Here is a 24,729-nt window from a genome sequence, read left to right on the forward strand (position 1 = left end):
TGGGATGAGAACATGCAAACATTTCAGAGGAAGGGGAAGGGAGGGGGAAGATGTGTGATAAAATGTGTTTTCTCTCTTGGGCAAATGGCAAAAAAGGAAGTTGCCTCCAAGAAAATTTGGTTTAAATGTGACTCTCAGAGGAGAAAAGAAGCTGAGATCAAACCCCGAATCTTGCAGGAGACATTTCTTCTCATGACAAGATAAGAAGTTCAAGTCCAGGTGGTTTCCTCTATCAGATGTTACGGGGTAGCTTCAGATCACATTTCCCTTACTTCACTTGGCACTTCCAGTGCCAGACGGTGCCAGGAATTTTGGGTCCCTTTGAGCACTGGGCACCGCATTTGGCAAAGAGAAGGTTTAGATCTGGAGTTTCTCCGTCCGTAATTGCAGCAGGAGGTGCCACAGGAACCCTCTGCCCCATACCTCTGCCTCCTGAGAGGGGGTAGCATGGGGAGAACCAACGTGCTGAGTGCTGTGAAGATGTGAACTCCTTGGAGGTTTATTGGGGTGGTGCAACAGGACATCTCGTCTTGGACATGCGGAGCAGCTGCCTGCTATCCCTCAAGTCAGGCAAGGAGACAGAACAGAAAAGCAGTCACCTGCTGTGTTTATATTTGGCTCTAAAGTGCTTTGTTTGGAGGCAGAGTAATGAAAATCATCAGAAGGATGCTCTTTGTTGGTGAGAAAATTATGAGCAACCAAAAAGGAAAGTTATAAAAAAATTTGCTGTCCAAGCTGAACTCTAGACTAGTTTTTACTCAACCACACGGCAATAATAGAAACAAGAGAGCTGAAAAGGTAAACACTTGAAAAGACATTCCTTTCTTCTATCCTGCCTTATTTTTTTCTCCCCGAGTAAACAATTTTTAACAAGTGGAATTGCAACATCTCCTGTGTTTGTCAATTTGAGCTTGGCCCACATGACGATATATTCTGCTCTGTAAATTACAGCTGGTTTGATAGCAGCTCAAGATACTTGGTTCTGGGCTATAAAAAAGTCCTCTTGGGATGCAAAGCCATGAGAACTCTTTAAGCCCTTGCTATTGGAGCTAGTGTCCACCACTGTCCTCAGTAGGATCAACGAGTTTTGAGATCTGTGGATCTCCCTTTCCAGGTCAGCATCACAGAGTGGGGCTGCTTTGGGGCAGTGAGCTGTGAGAGCAGCTTTGCTCAGGAGGGAGCACAACAGTCATTGCTTTCCTTTCTTTCTTTCTTTTTTTTTTTTTTTTGTGGGCAGGCATATAGACTGTTTTTTAGTTACGCCCCTCCATTAGGAAACAGAGGTCTCTTTGCAAAAGCAATTGTCATGACAGACGTCTGGCAAGGTGGCAGACAGTCTACCCTGTGTGCCACCACACGTCACGAGCCCACACCGCTGCTGAAAGGCAGCAGCTGCCGAGTGCCGAAGGGCAACAAGCCCCCAGACAAGCTGGGGAAAGGGGCTTCATTGCGGTTGATGTCTCAGGTGATGGGACTTCAGAAGCACACCAACCCAATCCTCCAATTCATTTGTGGCCCTCACCTTCCAAAAGCACAATAGTTTCTAGGAGGAAGATTTTCTGTCCTTGGCAACAATTTCTTATCCAAATTGGGCATCAATGAGATTTTTCCCAATAATCCCTGCAGCACTGCTCATTTCTATTTCACTCCCCTTTCCATATTTTTTTTTTCTGGTGGATTAAAAGATCCTGGAGAACAGTCTTATACTGAAATGAGAGACAGCTCAACACAGGCATTAGCACTGCAAGCTCCAAGTCTGGAAATGCCACCTCCAAGGGGATAGGGCACCTCTGTCTTTTGTCTTACGCACAAAGGAAAAGCAGGTTGTGCTAAATACTGGTTTGATAGTGGTGCTTCTCTAGATGAACAAGTGAGTAGACTGCGAGGAAAGGGAAATTATATTACCTCTGCATCATGCCCTGGTGAAACGTGCTTTGGAAGGTTAAATGTATTTCTGGTACATTGTTAACTGGATGATGATAACTTGGAACGGGTGCAGGGAAGAGCAATATAAATGATCCAAGGGCTGGAAAAAACTAGGAAGGAGATTTAGAGAACTCAATCTGTTTCGCTTATTAAAAATAAGATCAAGGGGATGAGTGTAGTGTAATGTATAGGACTCTTCCTGGTTAGAAAATGGGTATTAAAATGGTTCTGTGATTTAATGGAGAAAAGAATAATAAGAACAAATGTCTGAAGTCAAAGCCAAAGAAAATTCAAACGGGAAATATAAGCTTTTTTTTTTTTGTTAACGCTAGGGATGATTAACCACTGGAACAAACTACAAAGAGAAGCGGTGGATTCTCTATCACTTTCATTTCTAATGACTTCATTTTTTTCTTCTCAAAAAGGACAAATGCAAACATTTTCCATCAGCTATTTCCATTAGATGATTTGAACTAAGTTCAAGTCTGACATGATATGAATTCTCCTACTGGACCAGCCATTGCCACAATGAATTTCCATCTCTGTTGTGGCAAATCTGTCGTTTCCTCAATTTAGCCATGGACAAGTAAAGAGACATAAATCATAAATGGTGCAAATTCCCATGGATTATTTCTGACAGTGAAGGACTTGTCTGGTGAAGAATAAAGCTCGATCAGGAGTGACATTGTCAGGGGCGTGTTGGACGCTCTTCCCTTCTTCCTCAAATGCTGGAAAGAGAAACTCACCCTTGCTGAGGCAGCACGCTTGGTGCTCAGAGAGAAAAGGCAGTTTTGGAAATTCGAAGGCCCAAGAATGGGACCCAGATGTTCCAGGTGTTGTTGTTCTTAGCGATAATGAGTTGCACATGCCTGGCACTCCCTGCCAACACTGATGTTCCCAAGAATGTCTCAGAGAGGAACTTGTTAACTCCCTTGTGCAGGTGAAGGCAGAGATGCACAGGTCCATCCCGATGGTGACTGAACAGCCTGGGCTTTGTTGTGCTGGGGATCTCCCAGTCCCACTGAAGTCAGCTGAAACTGCTGGTGCTCAGCTCCCCAAGAAAGCAGGGATGACATGTTTGGCATTTGCTCTCACGCAGGGAGGGCACTGAGCATCAGTGGGCCCTTTTGAAAGTTTTGGCCAGAGTAATACCAGAACAAGGACCAAGATGGGAATGGGAACCTAGGAGTCTCAGAAACTAGTTTTCTGCTCTAGTCACCAAACTCTGCTCTTAGAGAGAGAGCTCCATCACGTCATAATGTGATAAAAATGTAAGAAAGAGAAATTCTACTGAATATCTTTTGTTTACTGTCTTCTGATATCAACACATTTACTTGCAAGGTCTTGCTGGGTGACCTAGGAAGGAAGTACTTGCAGGTGTGTGGTTTTTCCTTGACAATAAAAGAGCAGCTGAAATTCAGGTTGCATGAACGCTGCAGAGCAAGGGAAAACCAGCCTTATGTGAGCATATACAGTAACAGGATTTTAAATACCTTCAAGAAGGGGGTCTTAGTGTTTAGTAGCTGCCAAAAAAGGAAATCAAATGATAGGGATGGCTAGAAAAGAGAAAACGGGCCACGGAATGGCATCATGCCATTGTATAAACTGGCATTCATTCTTATCTTTGCTGTGGCGTGCAGTTCTGGTCTCTCCATCCCAAAGGTGTGGAGGAACAAACGAGTGTGGCATGTAGATGAACTTCTGATTGTGAAAGAGCTAACTGGATGGGGACTGGAAAAGCTGTGATGAGGGAAGGGTATGACAAACAGTGACGGCACAGAGGAGACAGTGACAGAGCATGAGAATTAGAGGCCGTTAAGCAAAACTAACTGGTAGTGGCACGAAAACAACTTTCCCCCAGTTGTTGTTTTCAAAAGTTTGTGTGCAGGTAAACAAGGGCCAGGGCCAGATGACAGGAGTGGAGCCTCTTTTTTTGCATTATGGGTACAAGTTAACTCACTGGCTCCAAGCTCACTGCACGTGGGGCAGCAAATGCTGGGTCCTAGTGACAGAGGGATGCTCAGCATTGCAGGAATGTTTGGGTCAGTGGGGTTTCTAGGAGCTAAGGCTCCCTGTGCACCCAGAGAGAGAAGGATCTGGGTTTTGACCACATTTGCTCTTACTTAAGGGATTCTCTGTCACGTGATGAAAGGAAAACCAGCCAAAAACTTCTCAAGTCAGGTCCATTATTAGGGGGCTGCAGAGCAAACCTCTCTACTGCCTGGTCTGGTGAGGAGTGGTCACTCCGGCTCTATGCTCCATCCACATCCCAGTATCTCTGCTGAAAGTCCCCACAGCTCCTCTGGTGGCACCAGGCAAGAAGGGAACTGCAGCCCATTGCAGAGATGTGGCAGCAAGGACACATCTGCAGTGTTGGGGGAATTCCTGGCTACGGTTCCCGAACTCATCCATGTCAGGCGTAGAGGACTCCTCTGGGGACCAGGGACGAAAGAGGTGCTGTGATTCCGGGTTTGAGAGTTGAATTTCTGCTGAATTCAGCTGACAGAGGAGGCACTAACAAGAATTGCTCTCATGCACTTTATCAGCCTGTCAGCACAGCAGCATGGGGGTTTCAGATGCTCACTTCTGAATGAAAAATCTTTTATGCCCCAGAAAGAATATGCTTTTTGTAAAACCCCCTTTGCTTCATATAACTCGTTAGCTGAAAAATATTCAGAATTATTTCTTCTTAGAGATGCTAAGGCACATTCTGTCCTGAACCATCTCCTAGATGATCTTCAGTATTCTATTTTCATGAGCCACCCTGATCAAACCAGCCATCGCCCTCCTGCCGTCAGCAGCCGAATGCCAACATCGCAGCACACGGAGCTGTTGTTATCAGAGCTGGGGAAGGATGGTGCCAATTAGTGAGACTCAAAGGTAAATCATGAGTGATCTACACAAGGCTCTGCTTACTGAACACCCTGCAGTCCTATCTAGAAACCTGCAGCAGCAGTAGAAGGGAATAAAATCAAGGAATTTCTCAACAGAGTTGTAATTTATTAGCATAGGCTGAACCCCTTAACTTGTTCAAGACTGAGTCTTGTATATTCTGATGCAGGGTGATCACCCGCTTGTCTCATAAAGGCCCAAGGTGAGTGGAGGAGGAAAGCACATCTCTGCACCTGGGAAGGTCACGATCTCAGCTCTGGGCAGCCCTGTCCATGAGTATTAATCAGGCTGTAGGTGAGATTCCCCTGTGCTCCTCCAACATCTGCTCTCGGCTCTCCTCCCCCAGGTGCTCATTTTGATGTCTCTCAGGCTAGAATTTTCCCCGATGCTTGTGATAGCTCTTCTCCACCTATATCCAAATTCACAGATTTGCAGAGGAATTGCATATGTACCATCCGCATCCTGGTGAGGAAAGTCTCTACTGCCCAGCTCAGCTGGCTTTGGGGGGTGTTGGCTTCGCAGCTTGGTGCCTGAGTCTGCAGCAGGGAAACGTCCCTGGCAGGGGCACAGAAAGAGCATGGGGTGACTTTCCACTGCCTGCTGCTGACAAGGGTATGCATGGAGGCATGGGAGAGATTTATGGAGCCAGTTCTGCCAAACACTTGCAATCCCACAAAAATTTAGCATCGTGTCCCACAGTGCCTGGCAGGATCGCACATATGTTCCCTTCCAATTGTCTGTGGTAGGACATTATTCTCTCCCTTGTGACCTAATGGTCAACGACTTTTATTTCTTGAGCTTGCATGTTTAATTAAGGAATTGCTTCTCACCCAAAGCATGGGATAAGCTAGAATGAAAGCAGCATGTTCTTGAGACTGAAATAAAACCCCAAATGTCAGCTCACCCGCTGTGCTAGCTATTAAAGCTGAATGAAGTGGTTGCATTATGATGGTCATGGGATGCCTTGTAGAATGAACACTATTGTGGGTGAAAACTACTTATTTGACATTTCTCAAGCTGCTTTTAGCATTTCTCCTAAATAAGCCTTTATGCTTTGTCTAAACAGCTGAAGTTGATGGTTAATAAAACTCTGGACTCTGCTTTGTCCAAGCACTTTTTATGCTAGATAGCCTCAGTAAACACTTTAAATTTTGACAGGGAAATAATTGCTAAACTTTCACTGAGGCACCACATGCTGAGGTTACTTAACACGCTGGTATCAGTACATATTGCCAAACTGAAATGTGGCATTTCACATAAATGTTGGCAATCACACCTGACCTGATAGTCAACCCCCAAAAAGTAACAACCAGCCGATTTGCACGTGTAAACGTCCTTTTAAAAGCTGGATAATACACAAGGCTCAACTGATGGAAAGGATGTACCTTCCAGCGTCACTGCCAAAGACATCGCTTTGCTTTCTGAGCACAGGCTGCAGAGGGTTTTAGGGTCTCGCTGCTGGTGGAGCAGATGCTTCCCTCCCAGGGCAGATCCCTTCTGGGAGCAGCATCGCTCTCTGCATTGCTCTGAGCGCTCTCAGTAAAATGTTGGTAATGCAAACTGGACAGCAACTGGGGCTGTGATCGCTGCAAAGAACAGTTATCTGCTTTTATCATCATCATCATCATCACCATGGCTAGGCTTCGCGAATGAAGATAAGGGACAATTATCATAAAGTCACACAGATAAGCATGCACAGGCTTGGACAAGGTGCTGAGGTCAGACCTTTTGTTCAAAATTTTCACAAACACAAGAGTGAAGCTTTTTGGTGCTTGAATCTTCAGGGAACAACAACAACAACAAAAATCTACTTTTTGTTTCCAGGTACTGATTTTTTTGAAAATGCAAAGCATTTTTTTTTTAATTATACTGCTGAGCTCTTAGGCTCTTCAGTGAAAAATGGAGAAAACATGGCCAAAAAATATTAAATCGAAAGAAGCAATTTTAACAACTCACATCAAACAGTGGGGATTCCTTGACTCTTGTGAACGAAACCTCTGCCTGCCACCCCAGCAGAAAAAAAATCTGCTTCTGTTGAGTGACCACCGGGTCCTCCCATGGGAGGACCTGGTTTGCTGGGCACGGTCAGCACCTTGTCCCAGCTGGAGGATGCCGCGACTGCGAGGGAGTAACAAGCAGAGAAGGCTTACAGCACCACGAGGCTGCTGAGGTTCTGGAAGGCGTAATCGGGGATGTGCCAGATCTGGTTGAGGGCCAGGGTCATGGCTTGCAGCGCCGGCAGGTGGTTCAGAGCTTGGACAGGGATCTCGGTCAGGGCGTTATCGTCCAGCCACAGGTGACGCAGCGAGAGCAGCCCCTCAAAGCTCTTCTCGGGCACCACGGAGATAAGGTTCGCATCCAGGCGTCTGAGTGGGAAAGAAACAGGGTGGGGATAAGCGAGAGACGGATGGAGCGTTGCTTTGCGTGCCTGCAGTGTTACGCAAAGGGAGTTTTGATGCCGAGGCGGGAGGGGTTGATGGCCAGGGAGATTGGATTAGGCTGTAAATAGTCATTAGCATAAGGAGGTCCTGGTGCACGGCTGCTGCCTGCGCTTGGAGCTGTTTGACCGCAATGAGGACGAACCCTTCTTGATGGCCGTTTAGTGCTGCCAGCTGATGGCAGCTTCTTAAACACAGTGGTTGGGCTAAGTCCTTGCACGTGGACCCGCCAGACGGACAGTGGCCAGCTGTGGCTTGCAGTCACCCCCCCCTTAAAAATGAGCATCAAAGCTGCATCCCCTGGGGCCGGGCTTGCCATGGACCTGCCTGAGCCCATCTGCGTAGGCACAGCCCTATTTGGGGTACCCCGCAGCCCGCTCAGCCCCACTGATGTGCAGGACAGCCAAACCATGTGGCCAAAGCCCCATTCCAGAAGAAAAGGATTTGTCTGGAAATGCAAAACCTGTGGCAGCCCTGCTTGGGGTCCTGCGTTTGATCCAAACAGCCAGAACTACCTGCAAAAGCACCGCCAACAAGTCAGACCATATGTCATGGCACAGGAATTAAGCCAGTGATCTCGGTATCGCACATGTTCAGGCCTTTCTTTCTCCTTGATTTGCCAATTGCTTTTTTTTTTTTTTTTTTAATCATCTTGGAAACCTTAAGGCGGTTGAATTTGAGGTTTAATTTGGTGAGAAACTTTAATTTTTTAAACATGTTTTTGTTCCAGAATAGAATGAGAAGCTAAAAAATACTGAGTTTATTATGAAAAAAAGTTAAAAAACTATATTTGGAAATCATCTTTTTTAGAGATCTCCCATTTCAACAATGGTGAGCAGGATATAATGTGTTATCTGTAGATTTTAAAATCCAAATAAAAGAGGAAAACACTACAGATTTGGATGGAATACCAGGAATCAATTATACCAAGGAGAAAGCAAATTCCAATTTCCATCCACAACCAACAAAGCTTGTTTTATTTTTCCAATCTATCAAAAGGAAAGATCTCTGAACTCAAATTGCAAAGGGAAAACACTTTGTCCCTTATCAAAGCATGAGAGAAGGAAGTTAATAGAACCCTCACGGCCCAGCCCTCAAATCAACAATCCTCCATAAAGGAATGTAGTAGAGAAATTATCATTTTTGAGTACATTAAATGATATTTTTGCTTACAGACAGACACTGGAGCGGACCTTAAGATAGTGTTACCCTCCACCCTGGCACCAGACCCTTGTCCAAAGAGCACAGACAACATTTCCAAGTTCATAAACCACCTCCCAGCACCCTGCAATAGACTTCTACTCTGCGGGAGGAGACCAAATGCCCCATCGTTTCCCCGGAGCGAGGGGGACACCGTGTGCAAGCCATGGTCTCTGCAGTGAGGTGAGGGTAGTAATTTCCAGGTGAAATCCTCTGATGATCCCACGAAACAGATCTCCTGTGTCACAGAGGGGAGCCTGTTCTGCACTTCCTGGCGAGCTGGCAGGACAAAGCTGATCAAGAAGTGCAGCCAAACCTTCCTGAGAAGTCCCTCGGACAAGTGTCCTTTAAATGCAGCGTACAAGTCTTGATACAACACCACTTCAAACTGAAACGATACCCCGAGGTGGATTGAATAACTATGTCATCGCGCCCATTTTTCCCCATTGCCGTAGGATTGTGTTGCAAGAGCAGCGTGTTCTGGTGAGAGGCTGTTCAGCTGGGAGTTCTTCAGCCAGCTCTCGATTCCTCTGTGGATGACAAGAGCACGCGGCACCCAAGGCTCAGCTCAGTTGCCACAGAATTTGCATCTTTGCTCATGGGGCTGGCACAAGACAGTGTATATTTTCCTCTTGAAGAATGTGGGCATGTTGCAAGTTCTGCCTCAATTTACCTCCTGTCACCAAGACTACACACAAATCGGAGCATGGCATCATTCATCTTCCCAAGAAGGCAAACCCAAAGCATGAAGAACAGAAAAGCAAACCCTGCAGCAGCTCAGGGTAAGATTAAAGACTACTTCAAAATTTTCATCAAAATGTTTTGGGACAAACAAGAACTTTTTAACCAATATTAAAACTTGTGCGGTAAATGTTAATCTTTGCTTAATTTTTCCATTCCTTCTTCAGCATAAGAACTCTGTTAGTTTTTGGCATCATAATCTGTTTTTTAAAAAAAAAAAGTACTGCTTACTTTTCTCAGAGATATTCTTTCATCCAAATCCTTATATGTTTACTGAAAATGGTTTTAAAATGAATGCTCTGTTTCAAGTTCGACTAGTTAAAGAACAGACAGTGAAAATATCCGCTGAGAATCATTATAATCGTTCAAAACCAAATTAAGCTTTCAGAAATGGAGACACTATGACAGAGCCAAGAGTTGGTACCCTGAGAAAGGGAATGATTCCTGGCCAAGGAGTGAGGTGGACCCCACGGCTGGCCAGCTTTATGTCCCACTTTGGTCATGAACCCCTGGGCGAAGCCACAAAGGAGTTTGGCTTCAGTGTGACAGTGCCCCAGGTGTCAGGGAAACCATTGCTGTTGATGGATTTGCACCACGGCTATTTAGCATGTGCTCAGGAAAGGCACTTTTTGACATCCATGGTCTGCAGGCACGAGAGAAGTGCCAGTGAGGTATCACGGGTCCTTGGTGGATTTTTTTGAGGTACTCGGACAATCCCCTGTCATTGCGGACCCCAATGGTTAGTACAAGGGCAATAATTGAGATTTGTTTAAGGAGTTTGTTGACCCTCCTGATGGCCACTAGCTACGGACATGCTGCAGCTCCAAGCCGGGCACTGCTCCACACCCTGACACCAACGAGAGGTCAGCTCTGTAGGACTCAGTTGAACCCCAAGTCTTATGTTCCTTCACCTCTGCAGAAGCTGCCTGGTGGCAGTGTGGTGTGTAGTGATGACTGTGGCCACCCTGCACGAGACACTATCTAGAGAGCAGCATGCTCGGGAGGTGTTGATGGGCTCCAGCTGCATAATTGCTGCCCTAATCTGTGCAGGGTGTAAAAATCAGACCCCAGCCAGACTCCTTGTTGGAGTAGAAAGAGAGACTTTTTGCCAGTTGCAATGACCGGGACAAGGGCCTGAGCAACCTCAGAAACAGCAGCCTGCTTGGACCACAGCACAGCAAGCCATGTGGAGCTAGTGAAGTTAAAATTAGGAACAAGGAAGTGTTCAGGGTGAAGGCATTTCACATGCGGCGTGACAGGCAGGATTCCTTATGTGCCTTTGCAGCATCGACAAGGGAGCGGGGAACATGGACTAAGGGGTGGCTGTGTTCCTGGTGCCAAAAGGTCTCCAGGTTGTTTAATTACTCCTCAGGGAGTTGCTGGCTCTTTCTGGAATAGAGGTGCATTCTTTCTAATAAAAGTTGTGCGTGTGGGGATTGCTAATTGCTATGGCTTTCAGACAGCTCTCCACTCTCTTCTGGAAGGAGAAAAGCTGAAGTTCTTGGCACAGAGATGTTAGTAATTATATCAATTATAGTAAACAAAAACCAACCCAACAGTTCTCTCCTTTCTTCAGTGTGTGACTCTGGCTCCGTAAGTGTTTTGTGTTATGATTTATACCTAAGATAATTGGGCCGATTAGTGGGTAAATGGGACAGCACAGGCTGGGGCTGGCTCCTCACCTTCCACGGAGATGTTTTAATCTTTATTTCACCAAATCACTCAGTTGGTTTTCCTTGCAAGCGTTAACCCATTTGTTGCTTACAGGGGAAGATGCCTCTTTCATGAGGCTGCTGGATGGCTTAGAAGTGGGATTTCATCTCATGCCCGCTGTCGAGCAATGCTCTGAGTCTGGAGAGTGAATGACACACAGTGGTCTCCAGATGTCTGCATGGACAAGATTTCCAAGTGACTTCACAGGCCAAGCAAGCACTGCAGAGCATTGTCCCATCCGTTGCAGGCAAATGGAGCTGGTTTAAAGTGAGACATTCAAGAACAACAGCATGAGAAAATCACCAGCTGCTTGAAAGTCTCAGCTTCTGGCTTTAGATCTGTGTCGAGAGCTGATATCTATTTACACCAATTCAATATGACAGCCAGAAGTCTTAAAAGTCCCCGAAATCACCTGAGATTTTACTCCATTTTCTCTCTTAGCCACTACAAGGATGGGGAGAGGGAGCTGCCTAGGAGGAGCATCACAAGTCCCTTGGCTTTTGGTCTGAGGCATTGCCTATGTCATCTTTGTTCCCTGAGCACAGGTCCATGTCTGTGCTGAGCCATGGTGAGAGAAGCAGGTCAGGACCAAAGTCTGAGCCCCACCAGCTGGTGCCTTCGCTTGCTCCTGTAGCCAGTAGCAGCTCTGGGGAGCCAAAGGGACCTGTGTGGGGTGGAAAAGGGAAGTCTTTCCTTGGGCAGGACAGTGTCAGGTAGGTTTTCTGTGAGTGCCGGGATAAGAGTCCAGTATGCCTTTGAAGACCATTTCATTCCTTTGAGCACTGTCTGTATTTGATAAAATTTGGAGGAGGAATTGCCTGCAGTCTTGCCAGGAACAGTCCAGAGATGATGCTTGGATCAAAAGCAGTCCTAGAAGCAACCAAGCAGTAAGGAAGCCCTTTTCTAATAAGAAAAGGTCAAGAGTGGGACAGTCCTCCTTCCCAGTGTGCAGATGATGCGATCAGTGAAGCCACCAGAAGGTCCAGGTAGTGGTGGTGGGGACTCGGTGCAGTTGCCTATGCAGAGAGCATGCCATAAGTATTGTATTAATCCTGACAGATCAAGCTATAATCTGAGATCTTCGGTTTCCTGTACTGCAGAACCAGCAGTTTCTAAGAATTGTCTTGTTCCAAGAACTGCTTTCAGGGTATTTCAGAGGATGTACAAGTGTATTTCCTAGACATGTGTAAGCACATGCATCCCGCTGCCTGTAACATGACCGGCAGAAGTGCGCAGCAGTGGATAACCAGAAACAGTCTCTCTGTTTCCTAACAGATGTGGTGCAAAGCTCAGGCTATGACTGGCAGAAGCAACTTGGCCCATATCTTTCCAGTTCCTTCTGGCGGTGGAGCATTTACAGGGAGCTGCAGCCTGGAAACCAATAAAAATGTGCAATGCCATGCTGTCAGGAAATATCCTGACTTTTTCTGCTATTCTTTCTTCCTTGCATGCAGCTGCCTGTCTGGATGTCTTAGACAAACCAGGTGCAGTAACCGGTCTGCAGTACAGACTCTGCGATGTTCCTCCACTGCCCACAGCCCAGTCACAACAGGACAGTGGGACCTCGAACTCCAATCCAGCCTCCCAGTATTTTTTTCAATATATTGAGCTATTATTTCCATTGATAAAGCTGGAGAAAACTTGCCACCAAAGACCATGGGGTGGTGCTGGGCTGGGCTATTCCCTCTCCAAACCGAGGAGCTCCTCTGCACCTTGATTTATCTATCAACAGCAGAGTATAGGACTTAAAGAAAGGATTGTCTGGAGAGAGAGCTGCCAGCTGCAACTCTCGAAGGAGTGAGGACTGACCTGGCAGCAGTGGGAGGAAGAGCTTGTTGCCCACTCCTCCCTGAGACCACCCCTTTCTTGGGGTGCGAGGCGCTTGCTCTCTTCCCTGGCCCCAGTGCATGTGTGTTGGCTGAAGAGAGCTGATCTCACCAGAAATGTCTAATTGGTGCCTTCAGGCAATCGTGTCTCTCTTCCTGTCTGAGTTTATCTTGAAAGGCTTGATTGAGTTACCTCCCATCCCATAATAGAATCTCAGTTCCTTGTAGTAACATAAGAAGGAGATGATGTCACTGCAGCTAAACTTCTCCGATAACTTACTAATGACTGGAGCCAACACCTCAGCTCCTTTCTCAGGCAAAACTCCCAGACGCACTGAGTCAGTACCTGGCTCGTGAGCTCCCAGGGAGCTCGCTGGGAGAGGAGCTGAGGGAGGATGGCTCCAGAGCCCTGCAGAATACCCTGCTCGAAGGTGCTCTGTCCCTCTCTGCCACATTCACTTGCAAGCCAGCTCCACACGTGCTGCTCTTTCTGCTAGGCACAGCACCCGACGGGGCTTAGACACACAGAGGCAGGAGGTTCTCGGTGCCTGAGCCCACCCCAATAACCCGGGTGAGAAGCAAGGGCTTCTTCCATCCATGGATACCAAATGGGACAGGAGAAAGGCAGACAGGGACTGCAGTACTAGCCTGGGTGGTGGGAAACTGGGTTCAATTCCTGCTTTGTCCATCACGTCCTTGTGGTCATGCTGTACTGCAGATAGAGTGGGAGAATGGATGTGTTGGAGCGGGTCCAGAGGGGGCCATAAGATGATCAGAGGGGTGGAGCACCTCTCCTGCGAGGACAGGCTGAGAGAGTTGGGGTTGCTCAGCCTGGAGAAGAGAAGGTTCTGAGGAGACCTTGATGTGGCCTTTCAATACTTAAACCGGGCTTAAAAGAAGTATGGGGACAGAATTTTAGTAGGGTCTGTAGGAAAAGGGGCAATGGTTTGAAACTAAAAAAGGGTAGATACAGGGAAGAAATATTTTATGATGAGGCTGGTGAAACACTGGAACAGGTTGCCCAGAAAGGTGGTAGGTGTCCAGTCCCTGGAAACATGCAAGGTCAGGTTGGACAGGGCTCTGAGCAACCTGAACAGGTTGAACATGACCCTGCTGATTGCAGGGGGGTTGGACTAGATGACCTTTAAAGGTCCCTTCCATCCCAAACCACTCTGATTCTATGAATGATCCATTATTAAACAGAGAAAACATTGCCTTGTAGGCCTGCTCCAACACCTGGGCTCTCTGCCCCTGCCACAGAAGAGCTCACAGCCCTCAAGCAACACTCGCAAGAGTTCCTTAACTCCCTTTCCAGGCTAAAAACTCTTGTGAAAATCATCCCAGGCAGCAAACAAAGATTCAAGACACAAACATGTTCCCAGTTGGCTTTGGAACGGGACCTGGTGGAAAAGTTTGCTGGGCTGTGTTTGGACTGCAACGAGTATTCACTCCCGACTTAATGGGACATGCAACTCTGGGAAGCCCTCCACGAGGGATGCTCAGGAAATGAAATCAGAGCAGTACCTAGACTCCACACAAAGTGCCTTGGGTACAGACAAGAGGGCTTTGTTATCCCTGGTTGCAGACACCTCCAAAACCCCTCAGGTCAGAACCGTGCAAGCAGGATTGCCAAATTCTCTGTGCAGCTACAGGAACTGCTGACAGCTGGGCAGCTGCGCTCCATCGCCAGCCCTCTCCCTGGGTGCCTGGCATTGGCCCCCTTGCACAAGGTGCCAGGCACAGGGAAATGGAGAAGGTACAGAGAGCAGCCAGAGGCTGAGCACGGTGGGTCAAAGGCCCCCCATGCAGTGCGGGTCCTTCATATTTGCTGGGAAACACTGCGTTTGTCAAGGATGCAAGCTAGTGGGAAAAGAGAAGGGAGAGCAGCTCTTGGGGCCAGAAGGAACAGGACACTCTGCTCTCTGGGGAGAGGGGCTCTGGAGAGGTCATGGTGCCCAGAGGGATCCCCAGGGCCAAGCGAGTATGTGACATCAGAGCCAGCTCATGCCTTGATTGCACAGGGCCCAGGGCCCAGACCTGATCCATCAGAAAGTCCCTGTGTGGCAGGCGGGACCTGCAGGGGTGTCACAGCTGGTTTCATGCCTGCATTGCCCCATCCACTCTCCACTTGTGAGCTGACATGGCGATAGGGCCTCAGATGTCCACTCAGTGGTGTTTGACTCAGACAATCATTGCTAGAGCAGTTGTTATTTTGTTTTGATGGACACTTCGTGGGAGGCTTCCTCCTGTTGAGGTGCTGGATGGTAGACTGATGTGTTTGAGTGCCTCCTTGTGCTGGGTGAGCACCCACAGGATCCCCCACGACCTTCCAATGCATCCAGCTTTGTTTAAGAAATTAAATAACCCTCACCCTTACACCTCATATAGAGATATAGACTACAAAGGTGTCAGCCTTTGCTGAGAGCCTTGAGCATTGATGCTCACGCACGTGGTGCATCACTTCTCATTGAACATGTTTGACCCACAGCTGGCCAGATGTTGTCCTGCAGAAGAGTGCACAACAGCTCTCTGTCTCACCAGGGCCTGGGGCCCTCACGACTTGGTCCCTCCACAAGTTACCAGGGAGTTTTAAACCTCACGGCAGCCACCAGCCCTCCAGAGCTGCCCAGTCCCCCTGCTCTGCCGTGGGCTCAGTGTGACCCTGGACAGCTGCTTGGTTCTCCCCTTCCTCCTTCCTCTGCACAAAGGGAACAGTGGCTTTGCCCTGCATTGCCAGGGGCTGTGAGGGGAGCTGCCTTCCCTCGAGAGCAGTCAGTACTGCAGGAGACAGATTGCTTGGACCATCCACAGCCTGGACTAGCATAAACCTCACACATCATGACGCTGAGCTCCTGCTGCTGAAGATACCACGTCTGATAGGGCCTGCCATGCATGTGGCAGGCTACTGCTGCTCCTAAAGTTTTGTTTATACAAGTCACCTCACTTGGATGAAAATCAGCCAAACCAGCTAGTGATTCTGATGCCTTACCTCATGAGGTGAGACAGTTCTGTACTTTTCATCCCTGAGTCTCACTAGACTGACCATGCTCCCATCTACCTTTCTGCTGGAGGAACTTCTTGAAGGCCACAGGGTAATGAAAGAAGCAGAGAGTTTAAGATGAAAGCAGACTAACATGTGTTGCGTAGGGGACTAAATGCTACATAGTTTAATTATGTTGTTAATTTCTTACTTGCCTTCCTATCTACAGTTTACCTGAAGCTTCACAAGGGAGTGCTTGCATGTTCCATACATGTAACATCTGGGACCCATCTTCCTTTTGCACTGACACATCTACTGTACGTAACATCTGGGACCCATTGTCCATCTTCTCCATTGACTCATCAGCAGGGGAACGCAGCATGTCCTGGATACTTGTGTGTATAAGTGAGAGAGTTAAGGTTCATGAGTCCCCGTAATAAAGGTCAATGGAAAACACATTGGAATTTACTATATGACTCATATGCAAGAGTGTGCGTGTGTGCGTGGACTGTGGATGTGAGCTGTGATTATTTCTTTGGTGTCTACAGTGTTCTAGGCACTGGAAGGGCAGTCAAGATAGCATGTGCCTCTTCCTGGCAGCTATTGCAACCCAAGGTGAGAAGTCACAGTGCATATGAGAGGAATACAAAGATGGAATTAAGTTTCTGTGTTTGCGAGACTTTCTTCCGGGAGACGTTTGCTCATTGAAAGGTGGGTATTGCAGTCGTCAAAGTGTGGGCAGAGAAGGGCAGGGACAAGACAGATGGACAAGCAACCACCAGTATCAGCTTGGTGTGAATGATCTTTTGAATGTTTAGCCAAATGGATCTCCTGGTTGCCACAGTGGGTTGCTAGCAGTTAATATAGAAAACTTTGGAGGTGACAGCAGTACCTGACAGGCATAGACATGTTGGTATAACCTCTGCCAAGCTGCTTAGACACATACAGCTAAAGCCACGCGACCTATGCTGTAACCTCTTCAATAGGAGCACAACTGGTGAATCCCGGAGGTGCTGGGGTATGACAAGGGTGACACTCATCATCACCCTCCTCCAAGTGTTGCCAACCACAAGATCAACGAGTGGGAAAACTAGGAATTGAAGTTTTCAAGGGAGAAATTGACTCAGAGAATCATCATGAACATGAAGGTCCAACTCAAGATCACTGGGAGCTGAAGAGCCCACTCCCCACACATTCCAGAAAAGAATTTCTAAATTTGTAGAGAGATGAAACTGATGCTTTTTACACACTTTTTACACAGGTAAGGCATCTGATGCAGTCAGGGGTAGAGTTTCTGTATCTGCTGACACCATTCTTGGGAGGAGATAGCAATTTATGCAGACACTTGTTTTTCTGTATTGTTTGCCAGTTCTGCCACACAATGAAATAAGTTATAGTGACTGAAGTTTGCTAAAAGTTTAGCTGTTAGTCTGATAAACAGCACAAAACTTTTGTCTTCCTGGGAGACGAATCCAGTGATCCTTCACAGCATGGTCACTCACAGACATGAGCCATATGGATGTTTTCTTTCCATAAACTTCACAGCATCTCATTGCTCAAAGCCAGGCAGCAATGGATGAAGGACAACTGGAGGCAGGGATTTATTAGGGCATTGCTAAAGAGAACTGTTCCTTGAGGATGATGCTTTCAACAGCTTGTGTGTGGTCTCTAAATCTTCCTCTCAAAAAAAGCTGTTGAGGACATTGTAGTGGGATAACGACATTGCATTTCATGCTTTTTCACTCCTAAGCAGAAAAGGCTCTAATCTGACCAGCTTAGTTCCTCCTCCTGACAGGAAAAAACCATGTCTGTGATGTACTCAGTATCCATGTGAGGAGTCTTTCTCATTTCTGACCTACCTATACCTGGAACGATGGTTACAAATTCAAATTCCTCCAGCTCTGGAGGAATTCCTCTCTGGTTAATGCATAAGTTGCACTTGTATTTTTGGGCAAGACAATCTTCTCTGTGGGTTTCTCTGAGAGTGACACAAATGTGTGCTGGGTCATGTGCACGGTGCCACAGAGGAGGAGAGATGCAGAGCTCTGCTTTGGTACCCATGCTCTGATGATGCATGTTAGCTTGGTGACCTAGTTTTGCCAGACACAAGCGGGGAGTGGGGAAAGGGGCATTTTTTTTTCACTCTGCAGGGGTAGGAAAAACACATCTCACCCAGCCTTACTCATATAGAACTTGAAACCCATTATAGGATCTTTCCATAGCCAGAAGAGAAATCCAGAGTCCTCCAGAGAGTGATTTAATCCCCTAGACAGGGCGCTCAGATATCAGGGATGATTCACTCTGAAGATGCCGATCATTTTCCACTGCTGACTAGCTGAGATGAGTAATATCTAGATGGCTATGGCCAGAGAAGATAAATCCACCTGGGCTGCCTGGGGGAGACGTGGGCACAGCAGAAGACAACCTGAAGGGAAGGAATGTTGTGTAGCCAGGCCATGGAGGATGACTCAGAAGAATTTGATTTCTTACTGGCTGATGTCTTAAGATGTCCCACCACGAGGGAAGGATCTAGCACTCCAGCAAAAATACTAGTGCTCTTCAGTGATATTGGGCAACCCCCCTAAACAACATGGAGAGACAAGCTGAATGGCAGAGAAAGCTGCTGGAATAAGACAAGGTCCAACCATACACTTTGTTTTCCAGTCTGGGACACTTTTGAACCCAGACCAGGGATCTGGATCAGGTCACTGTAAGCAGAAGAGCAATTCCAGTATCTGAATCTTGAACTGGATTTGTATTTTCATACAGCTTTTTCTCCTGAAACCTGGTCTGATATTGTCAAGCTATTGCTGCAAGTCCTAGTGACAAGCACAGATCTTCAGTGACAGCTTAGACTGGGTGAAGTGGAGAAAAGAGCTAGCAGGTGGCAGGTTGGATCACAGCCTGTGGTATGTGAAACCAGAAAAATCTTGCCTGCTGCAAGGCTATGCCAGAAAGTAGTAGCTCCTCTGAATTTGGCTTATCATTCCCGAACTAAACTACGAGATGTAGCCACAGAGGCAGAGAGCCTCAGTCCCTTCCAGGGGCATCAGCCCAGCTGAATCCAGAGAAAGAAAACACAACTATAATGTTTCCCCACTGTGCAGTGGCTCAACTACACAACCTTGCTGTTCTCAGGTGAATCTCAGATTGTGCACACTACCCCTGGGAGGAGGGATCACGGCACGTGGAGCCAGAGAGGCTCCTGCTTCCATACAGCCAGTGAGGAACCCTAACAGCTGCCAAACTTCAGCGAGGACTCACCACGACGTGGCTACATCACTGCATGAGTTACCCACAGTACATCCAGGTGTGTGGCACACCTGACTGCAGTGGTAAACATCTGCTCTTGGCCTCCCCTAGACTTTTTCTCTGTAGAAATCCCACTAAACATTTGGAGGGCCAAAAATGGAGGCCAGACTTCTGAGTGGGGACAAAACCTCACGCACTTGGCTGTGCTCCTCTCTAGAGTTGGCTCCTGAGAAGAGGCGCCTCAGGGAAAAGAGGGGATTTCAGATATGGGGCAGGAAGGTTTAGATCAGCTAGAGTGGAAATAACTTCTTTAGCATTCTACCTGTACTGTGACACTGGTTCTGGGCTCTCTCTCCTGCCACAGGCATCCTTTCTGCTGTAAAGTCATCTGTAATAGGTGAAATTCAGGGTTCTGTGCTCACAGCAGCAGCAATCACCCAGAAGTTACTTGTGGTTGCTTTGTTTCAGTCTCTCTTCAGATTTGCCATGATCAACTACCTTACTGCTCTTCCTCAACCTCTTTTTCATTGCGGTTCAGAAAGACCCTATAGCAAATAAATCGTGTTACAGGACCGAGGTGGTCTTGCCACAAGACTTCTATGCCAACAGATTGTAAGTCACTACTATGTTATTTTTTCCATAGCTTTTATCCTCTAAACACCCAATGGAAACACCACCTTTCTTAAACCTCACTGCATCACATATGATTTATAGAGAAGAATATTGCTGTTAACAGCAAAACGTCAAATCTCAAATAGATCAAAGAAGTGAAATGAGAAATGAATTGACTGAGCTCTTCAGGCCATGCTGATTCCAAATTAACTTTTTTCTTCCTTCTGTCATAAGAATTTATATGCTTGTGAGAATCTGATCAGGTGGGAAGAGCTTTCCTCCTTTGTCTACATCAAAGTCCACATGTTCTCAAATTGCTATAAGTCATTCTTTGCATTTTAATCTCTGGCCATACGTATAAAAATAATTACCTGCCTCGAGGGACAGGGGATGAAGTAGTCTTTATTGCATTGCCATAAGATTCCAAAAGGTTCCTCCTAAAGCTATCAGAGAAGTGGCAAACCAATGGGTTGGAAGAACTGGATTATTTTAGTTAGAAGTAAAATTAACCTGTACACAGGGAGTATCCATGTGAGGCTGATTTAGCACTAAAAGATTAAGAGTCAAATAAAGCTGGAGTGAAATCAGAATATAATGAGATTAATATAATATAATGCAAACATTATCATGTTTTCTACAAATATTTTCCCCATTATATTCAGAATTCACTCCAGCTTATACTGATTATATGTTTGCCATATTTTAAAGAACAACAGATGTGACAGTTTGTCCTCCAGGGTGCATTTCATCAGCCTATGAAGGCGTCAAATCCTTCTGCAGGACAAATGTAAGGAGGACAGACAGTGCTCTCATATGAATATCTGCAATGGGAAGGTGATGTTAGCAGGACCAGTGCTGATGGGACTGGAGTCCTCCACAGGGAGACTGTGGTTGACTTCAGCTCGGACCAACAGGTCTGTGGCAGGCTGGCGAGTCACGCAAGTATTTCAGAGGAATGCAGGGAACAGCCTGTGAGGGAGAAAGGAGAACTAAAGTGAGGGCAGGGACAGGGTCCCAGGGAATGGAACCTATTGGGCTGTTGCTCACCACCTGTCTATGGCCACAGTGGTGCTGGCTAACCGGGTACTGCGTGCATTAGCCACCAGGGAGCAAGAAATGATTTTTTTCTAGGTGACTGACACATGCTGACACGGAGGGAAGATTGCTTGCTTATCTGAGGCTGCCTCCCTGACCTGTTGCCACTGGGAGGAGTTGCCAAGAGACAGAAGAAAGATCGAGACACAGTTGCAGGTTTTTTTCCTGGTCCCCTTTGCCTTAGCAACTGTGCCATCAAGCCCAACAGCTAGAGAGTCAATCTTTTTGGGATACTCAAGGACTGAAGCCAATGTTTGCTAGCATTGCCAGGGAGACAAGAAAAAACTCCATGTGCATTGTTTTATTGGACTGAACAGGCTTTGCAGAACTTTAGCCAAAACACGAGACTTCTAGTTCCCTCTTATTCCAAATTTTGGTATTGATGGACTATGATTTACACACTCTGTCTCCTCAGGAGAGGGGTTACCAGATGTGTAGATGTTTCTGGAAAAATTCCTGCACATTCAGGCCAGGGGATGGTCTAGAGCTGTGGTTAACTCCCTGATTCACATGCCATGCTCCAGCTACCAAGGACTCAGTGAGGACATCAGGTTTGATACACAGGTGGGTATCCCAGCTAGAAGTCATCTCAGCTGTACTCAGACGTCTCCTTTTGAACTGTGTGTCCCTCTCCAGCTGTGAGTGATCTGTCTCCAGGAGTTGAGTTTCTCCCCTAGTGCATCCACTTCCCTCTCTCTTGACTAAGGGTGCTGCTCAGGCACACGGAGATGAGCTTATCTGGAGCCTTCCACCCGTCTAATGTCCCGCTGTCGGTTAGGTGACTTTATCTGTGCCAATGTCTCCATGCCAGCTATGTCCATGCTCCTGGGGTTTGGGGACTACATGAGGTGATGTGTAGCCACAAGTCTCTGTGGGAGGAGAAATAAGCTACCATGGGGCAAGAGATAAAGGAGTGCCTGTGCTGATGTGTCTTACTGGGCCAGAAAACTTGCTATTGTCCTAAGGATACTCAAAGTCTCTCAAAACCTCAGCAATTAGCTGTTAGTGCAATTGCTCCCCTGTCTGGGGAAGGAAACCCCAAAGACATGCAGAGCTCTGGGTTTCATGGCCACAGGCTAGGAATCGGGTCACTACACTGAAAGCACAGGCTGGTACTGTGGCCCTGAACCACAGTGATAACTTTGGGAAAGCTGCACTGGGCCACTTAGAAATCTTATCCTCCTGGAGCCCCTGGCCTCAAAGCCAGGTGAGAGAAGCTGTGATGACTATCCTGAGGCCACCATATCGTCATCCATCCTAGACAAATTCTGGCACTCTTCTAGCTGGCACTAATCCCCCCTTCCCCCTCCGAACTGCCAGAGGCAACCCCCACCCAGATGAGCCAGACACACTCTAGGCACCTTCCCAAAGTGCTGAACTGCAAGAAACTCCAGAAAGAGCCAGCCATTCTCATCACTTTCCATAAGTATTTGAAAAAGAGAAACCAAGAGTTTATCTTGATCTCTTAATCCATCAGGTTTCTTTTCTCTTTGCCTTCTCTACCTCTGCAAGCCTGGTAATTATAATTTATAGCACCTGCTCACTTTGAAATACCTTGGACTCCTTCTGCCTGGCAGAGGAACAGACATAGTGCCCATCTGCTTTAGGTAAGTGCTCACAAACCACAAAGTTGTTAATTAGACTGACACACGACTCTTCCAGAATACATATGGTATGTTGTTACTGCACCTATAAACCACTGGTAACCAGATACTCTGCCAGGGGATCACAACTGGATCAGAGCATTACGCAAAGCCTTGGCACCCCTTGCAGGGCTCAGAGCGTTGCCATCAGGTGTGCGTGTTCTCTCTAATCCTCCCCACTGGGCTTCCCAACATGCTTCCCAGATAAAGCAAGTCTGCTGGGAAGCAGCTCCCTCACGCTCCATAGGAGTCTCAGTCTCCAGAGCTTTGTATTCTCTTCTGAAATCCAAATTCCTCTTGGTATTCACCTAGTGATCCCTGCCAAGGTCTCCTTCCTGGCAGCTCAGGCTCCAGGCGGTGATGCCTCCACATCCTGTAGCTGACAGGGAGCAGGGCAGGTCTGATTGTGCCCTACAGGCATGGCTGCAGCTTCAGAGGACCTGTGATGAGAGGTGTTTGTAAGGACAGCTGTGTCTGATGTGGAGGGGGGTAACTGGGTGGATTTGATACTTGCCTCCTCAGGCTGGCTGGCATCCACGGGGCAAAGTGAATCACAAATACCTCTGGTCGGGAAATGCTGAGGCCCCATCGTGGATGCCTCCCACATGAAGTCCCCGATGAGTGATGCTCAGTGATAGGCAGGGAGCCAACCTGGAGCAGCCAAGATTTGGGTCAGCCCATGAAGTCGTGGGGAATGGTGTCCTAGGCCTACGGATGCTCTTGGCACAGAGTTATGGTGAATGACTGGAAATCTCCACCTGGTTTGCCAGTCTCCCCAGCAGCTGTGTTAGAATTTGCAGGAGGAAGTGCTGTTACTGTGTTGGAAATACTATTTGTCAAAACTCAGGACACCACACCTGTCGTGGAAAATCCTGCATACCTGAAGATCCTGAGTTGGCAGCTTTGAGAAAGCTCCTTGCCTGGAGACAGATCCTCATCTTAGCCAGGTCAGAAGGGAAGAGCAGGGGTGGCCCACAGAAGAAGAGTGCTGCAAGCATGGTCTTTGTGACACCTGTCTAGTGTTTCTCCTTCTTTGTTTCTGGTCTTCTATAGACAAGTATGAAAGCAGGACCTAGAGAGCTGCTGCTTCCTCTCCCTGGAGGTCAAGTGCTTTGTTCAGGCTGCCACAAAAAAAGCCATGTGGGAAGGCACGCAGGGTGCATGTGCAATGCAAAAGGACTCCAGTGTGGAACAAACTTTCCTGGGGGCAAGGTACTCTGGAGACTAGAGTTCATGCCCTGGCTGTGCATGAAGTCTCTGATCATTCTAGTCAGGAGTCTCCTACTTCCCTGCCCATCATCCTCCAGTAAAAAGGAGGAATAATTTTCCTTCTGCTCTCTAAGTGACAGTGTTTATTGTTTTTTTCTGCCCAGACTTTCCTTGAGCATGTATGTGCAAGTTGATGTCCTGATGTTAGAGACTCCCAGACTTGCTGCAGACTTCCTAGCTGGTACCATGACCTCACAGCAGGCATCTGAGGAGTGTCTGCCTGCCTGCACTGTCTGGCACTCTCAGCCAGCAGGCAGAGCAACTTCAGTACAGGTCTGGCCATGCCTTACACTTGGGACCCCCGCGTGGACCCCAGCAGTGCAGCAAACGGACCCAGCAGCTCAGTTCCAAGTGTTACCAAGGCTTGGGTGCATGTGTCCTATCTCGGTGAGCATCCTCTCTGAATGCTCAAAAGGCAAGACAGCTGCCGCCTTTAGAGACAATTAAATCACTATTTTTCCCTTTTCTATTTCAGATACTCCATGGACACATTGGGGGTTTGCTACATTTCAGCTCTAAACTGGTGCTGTACAGGTGGAAAATACCAAACTCCCTCTGTCCCACAGTGGCTAGAAGCATTCCCTTCCATCCCGCTTATTTTGCCACCTCATCCCTTGAATTGTCTGGTAAGTACTACTGGTGGAGCTACATTCAAAACAATTGTTCTCAGCTTCTACTTAGTTTGGCCACTTCTGTTGTAAACCTGAGAAAAGGCTTGTGTACAGAGAAGTCTATTTTTTCTCTCCTGTGTCAGCCTGTCCATAAGGGATACATACTTTCCCTTCAAACCTGGCCAGAATCCCAGAATGACAAATGTGGACATCAAATGCAAATATCTGAAAGAGCAAGAAAATAACCAGCACAAAATCCCTTTCTGTCTGTTCCATCCCACTCCTGTTGGCTCCCATTTTCAGCTGTCTTGCCCACTTAACGTGTGTTGCCAGCTTGCAAAGCAGATAGTTAATATCCCACAAAGTGCCATACAAGTCTGGTAACTGACGAACTGTCATGATGTGCCATAAAGCCACTTCCCCTTCTGAATGGAAAAAATAGCCTCTGGGCAACAGCAGTATAGTGGGTCTCAGACAGCACGACCATTAATGCTTGGAGACCATGGTGTGGGTGACATATGGGTGTTCCAG

The 24,729-nt window shown here is 47.3% G+C and overlaps 1 protein-coding gene across 1 annotated transcript in view; it reads right to left on the reverse strand.

Annotated features, from left to right (window-relative positions):
• LGR6 (leucine-rich repeat containing G protein-coupled receptor 6) overlaps window positions 1–24,729 on the reverse strand; it is a gene marked incomplete at its 5' end in the record, with an annotated part of 79,712 nt that overhangs the window by 40,089 nt on the left and 14,894 nt on the right. The window contains one exon of the mRNA XM_009865021.1: window positions 6,969–7,184. Within this exon, the coding sequence (XP_009863323.1) occupies window positions 6,969–7,184 (216 nt within the window). The remainder of the gene's footprint in view (window positions 1–6,968; window positions 7,185–24,729) is intronic.

Source organism: Apaloderma vittatum, unplaced genomic scaffold (genome assembly GCF_000703405.1).
Source record: "Apaloderma vittatum isolate BGI_N311 unplaced genomic scaffold, ASM70340v1 scaffold16502, whole genome shotgun sequence".
NCBI lineage: Eukaryota > Metazoa > Chordata > Aves > Trogoniformes > Trogonidae > Apaloderma > Apaloderma vittatum.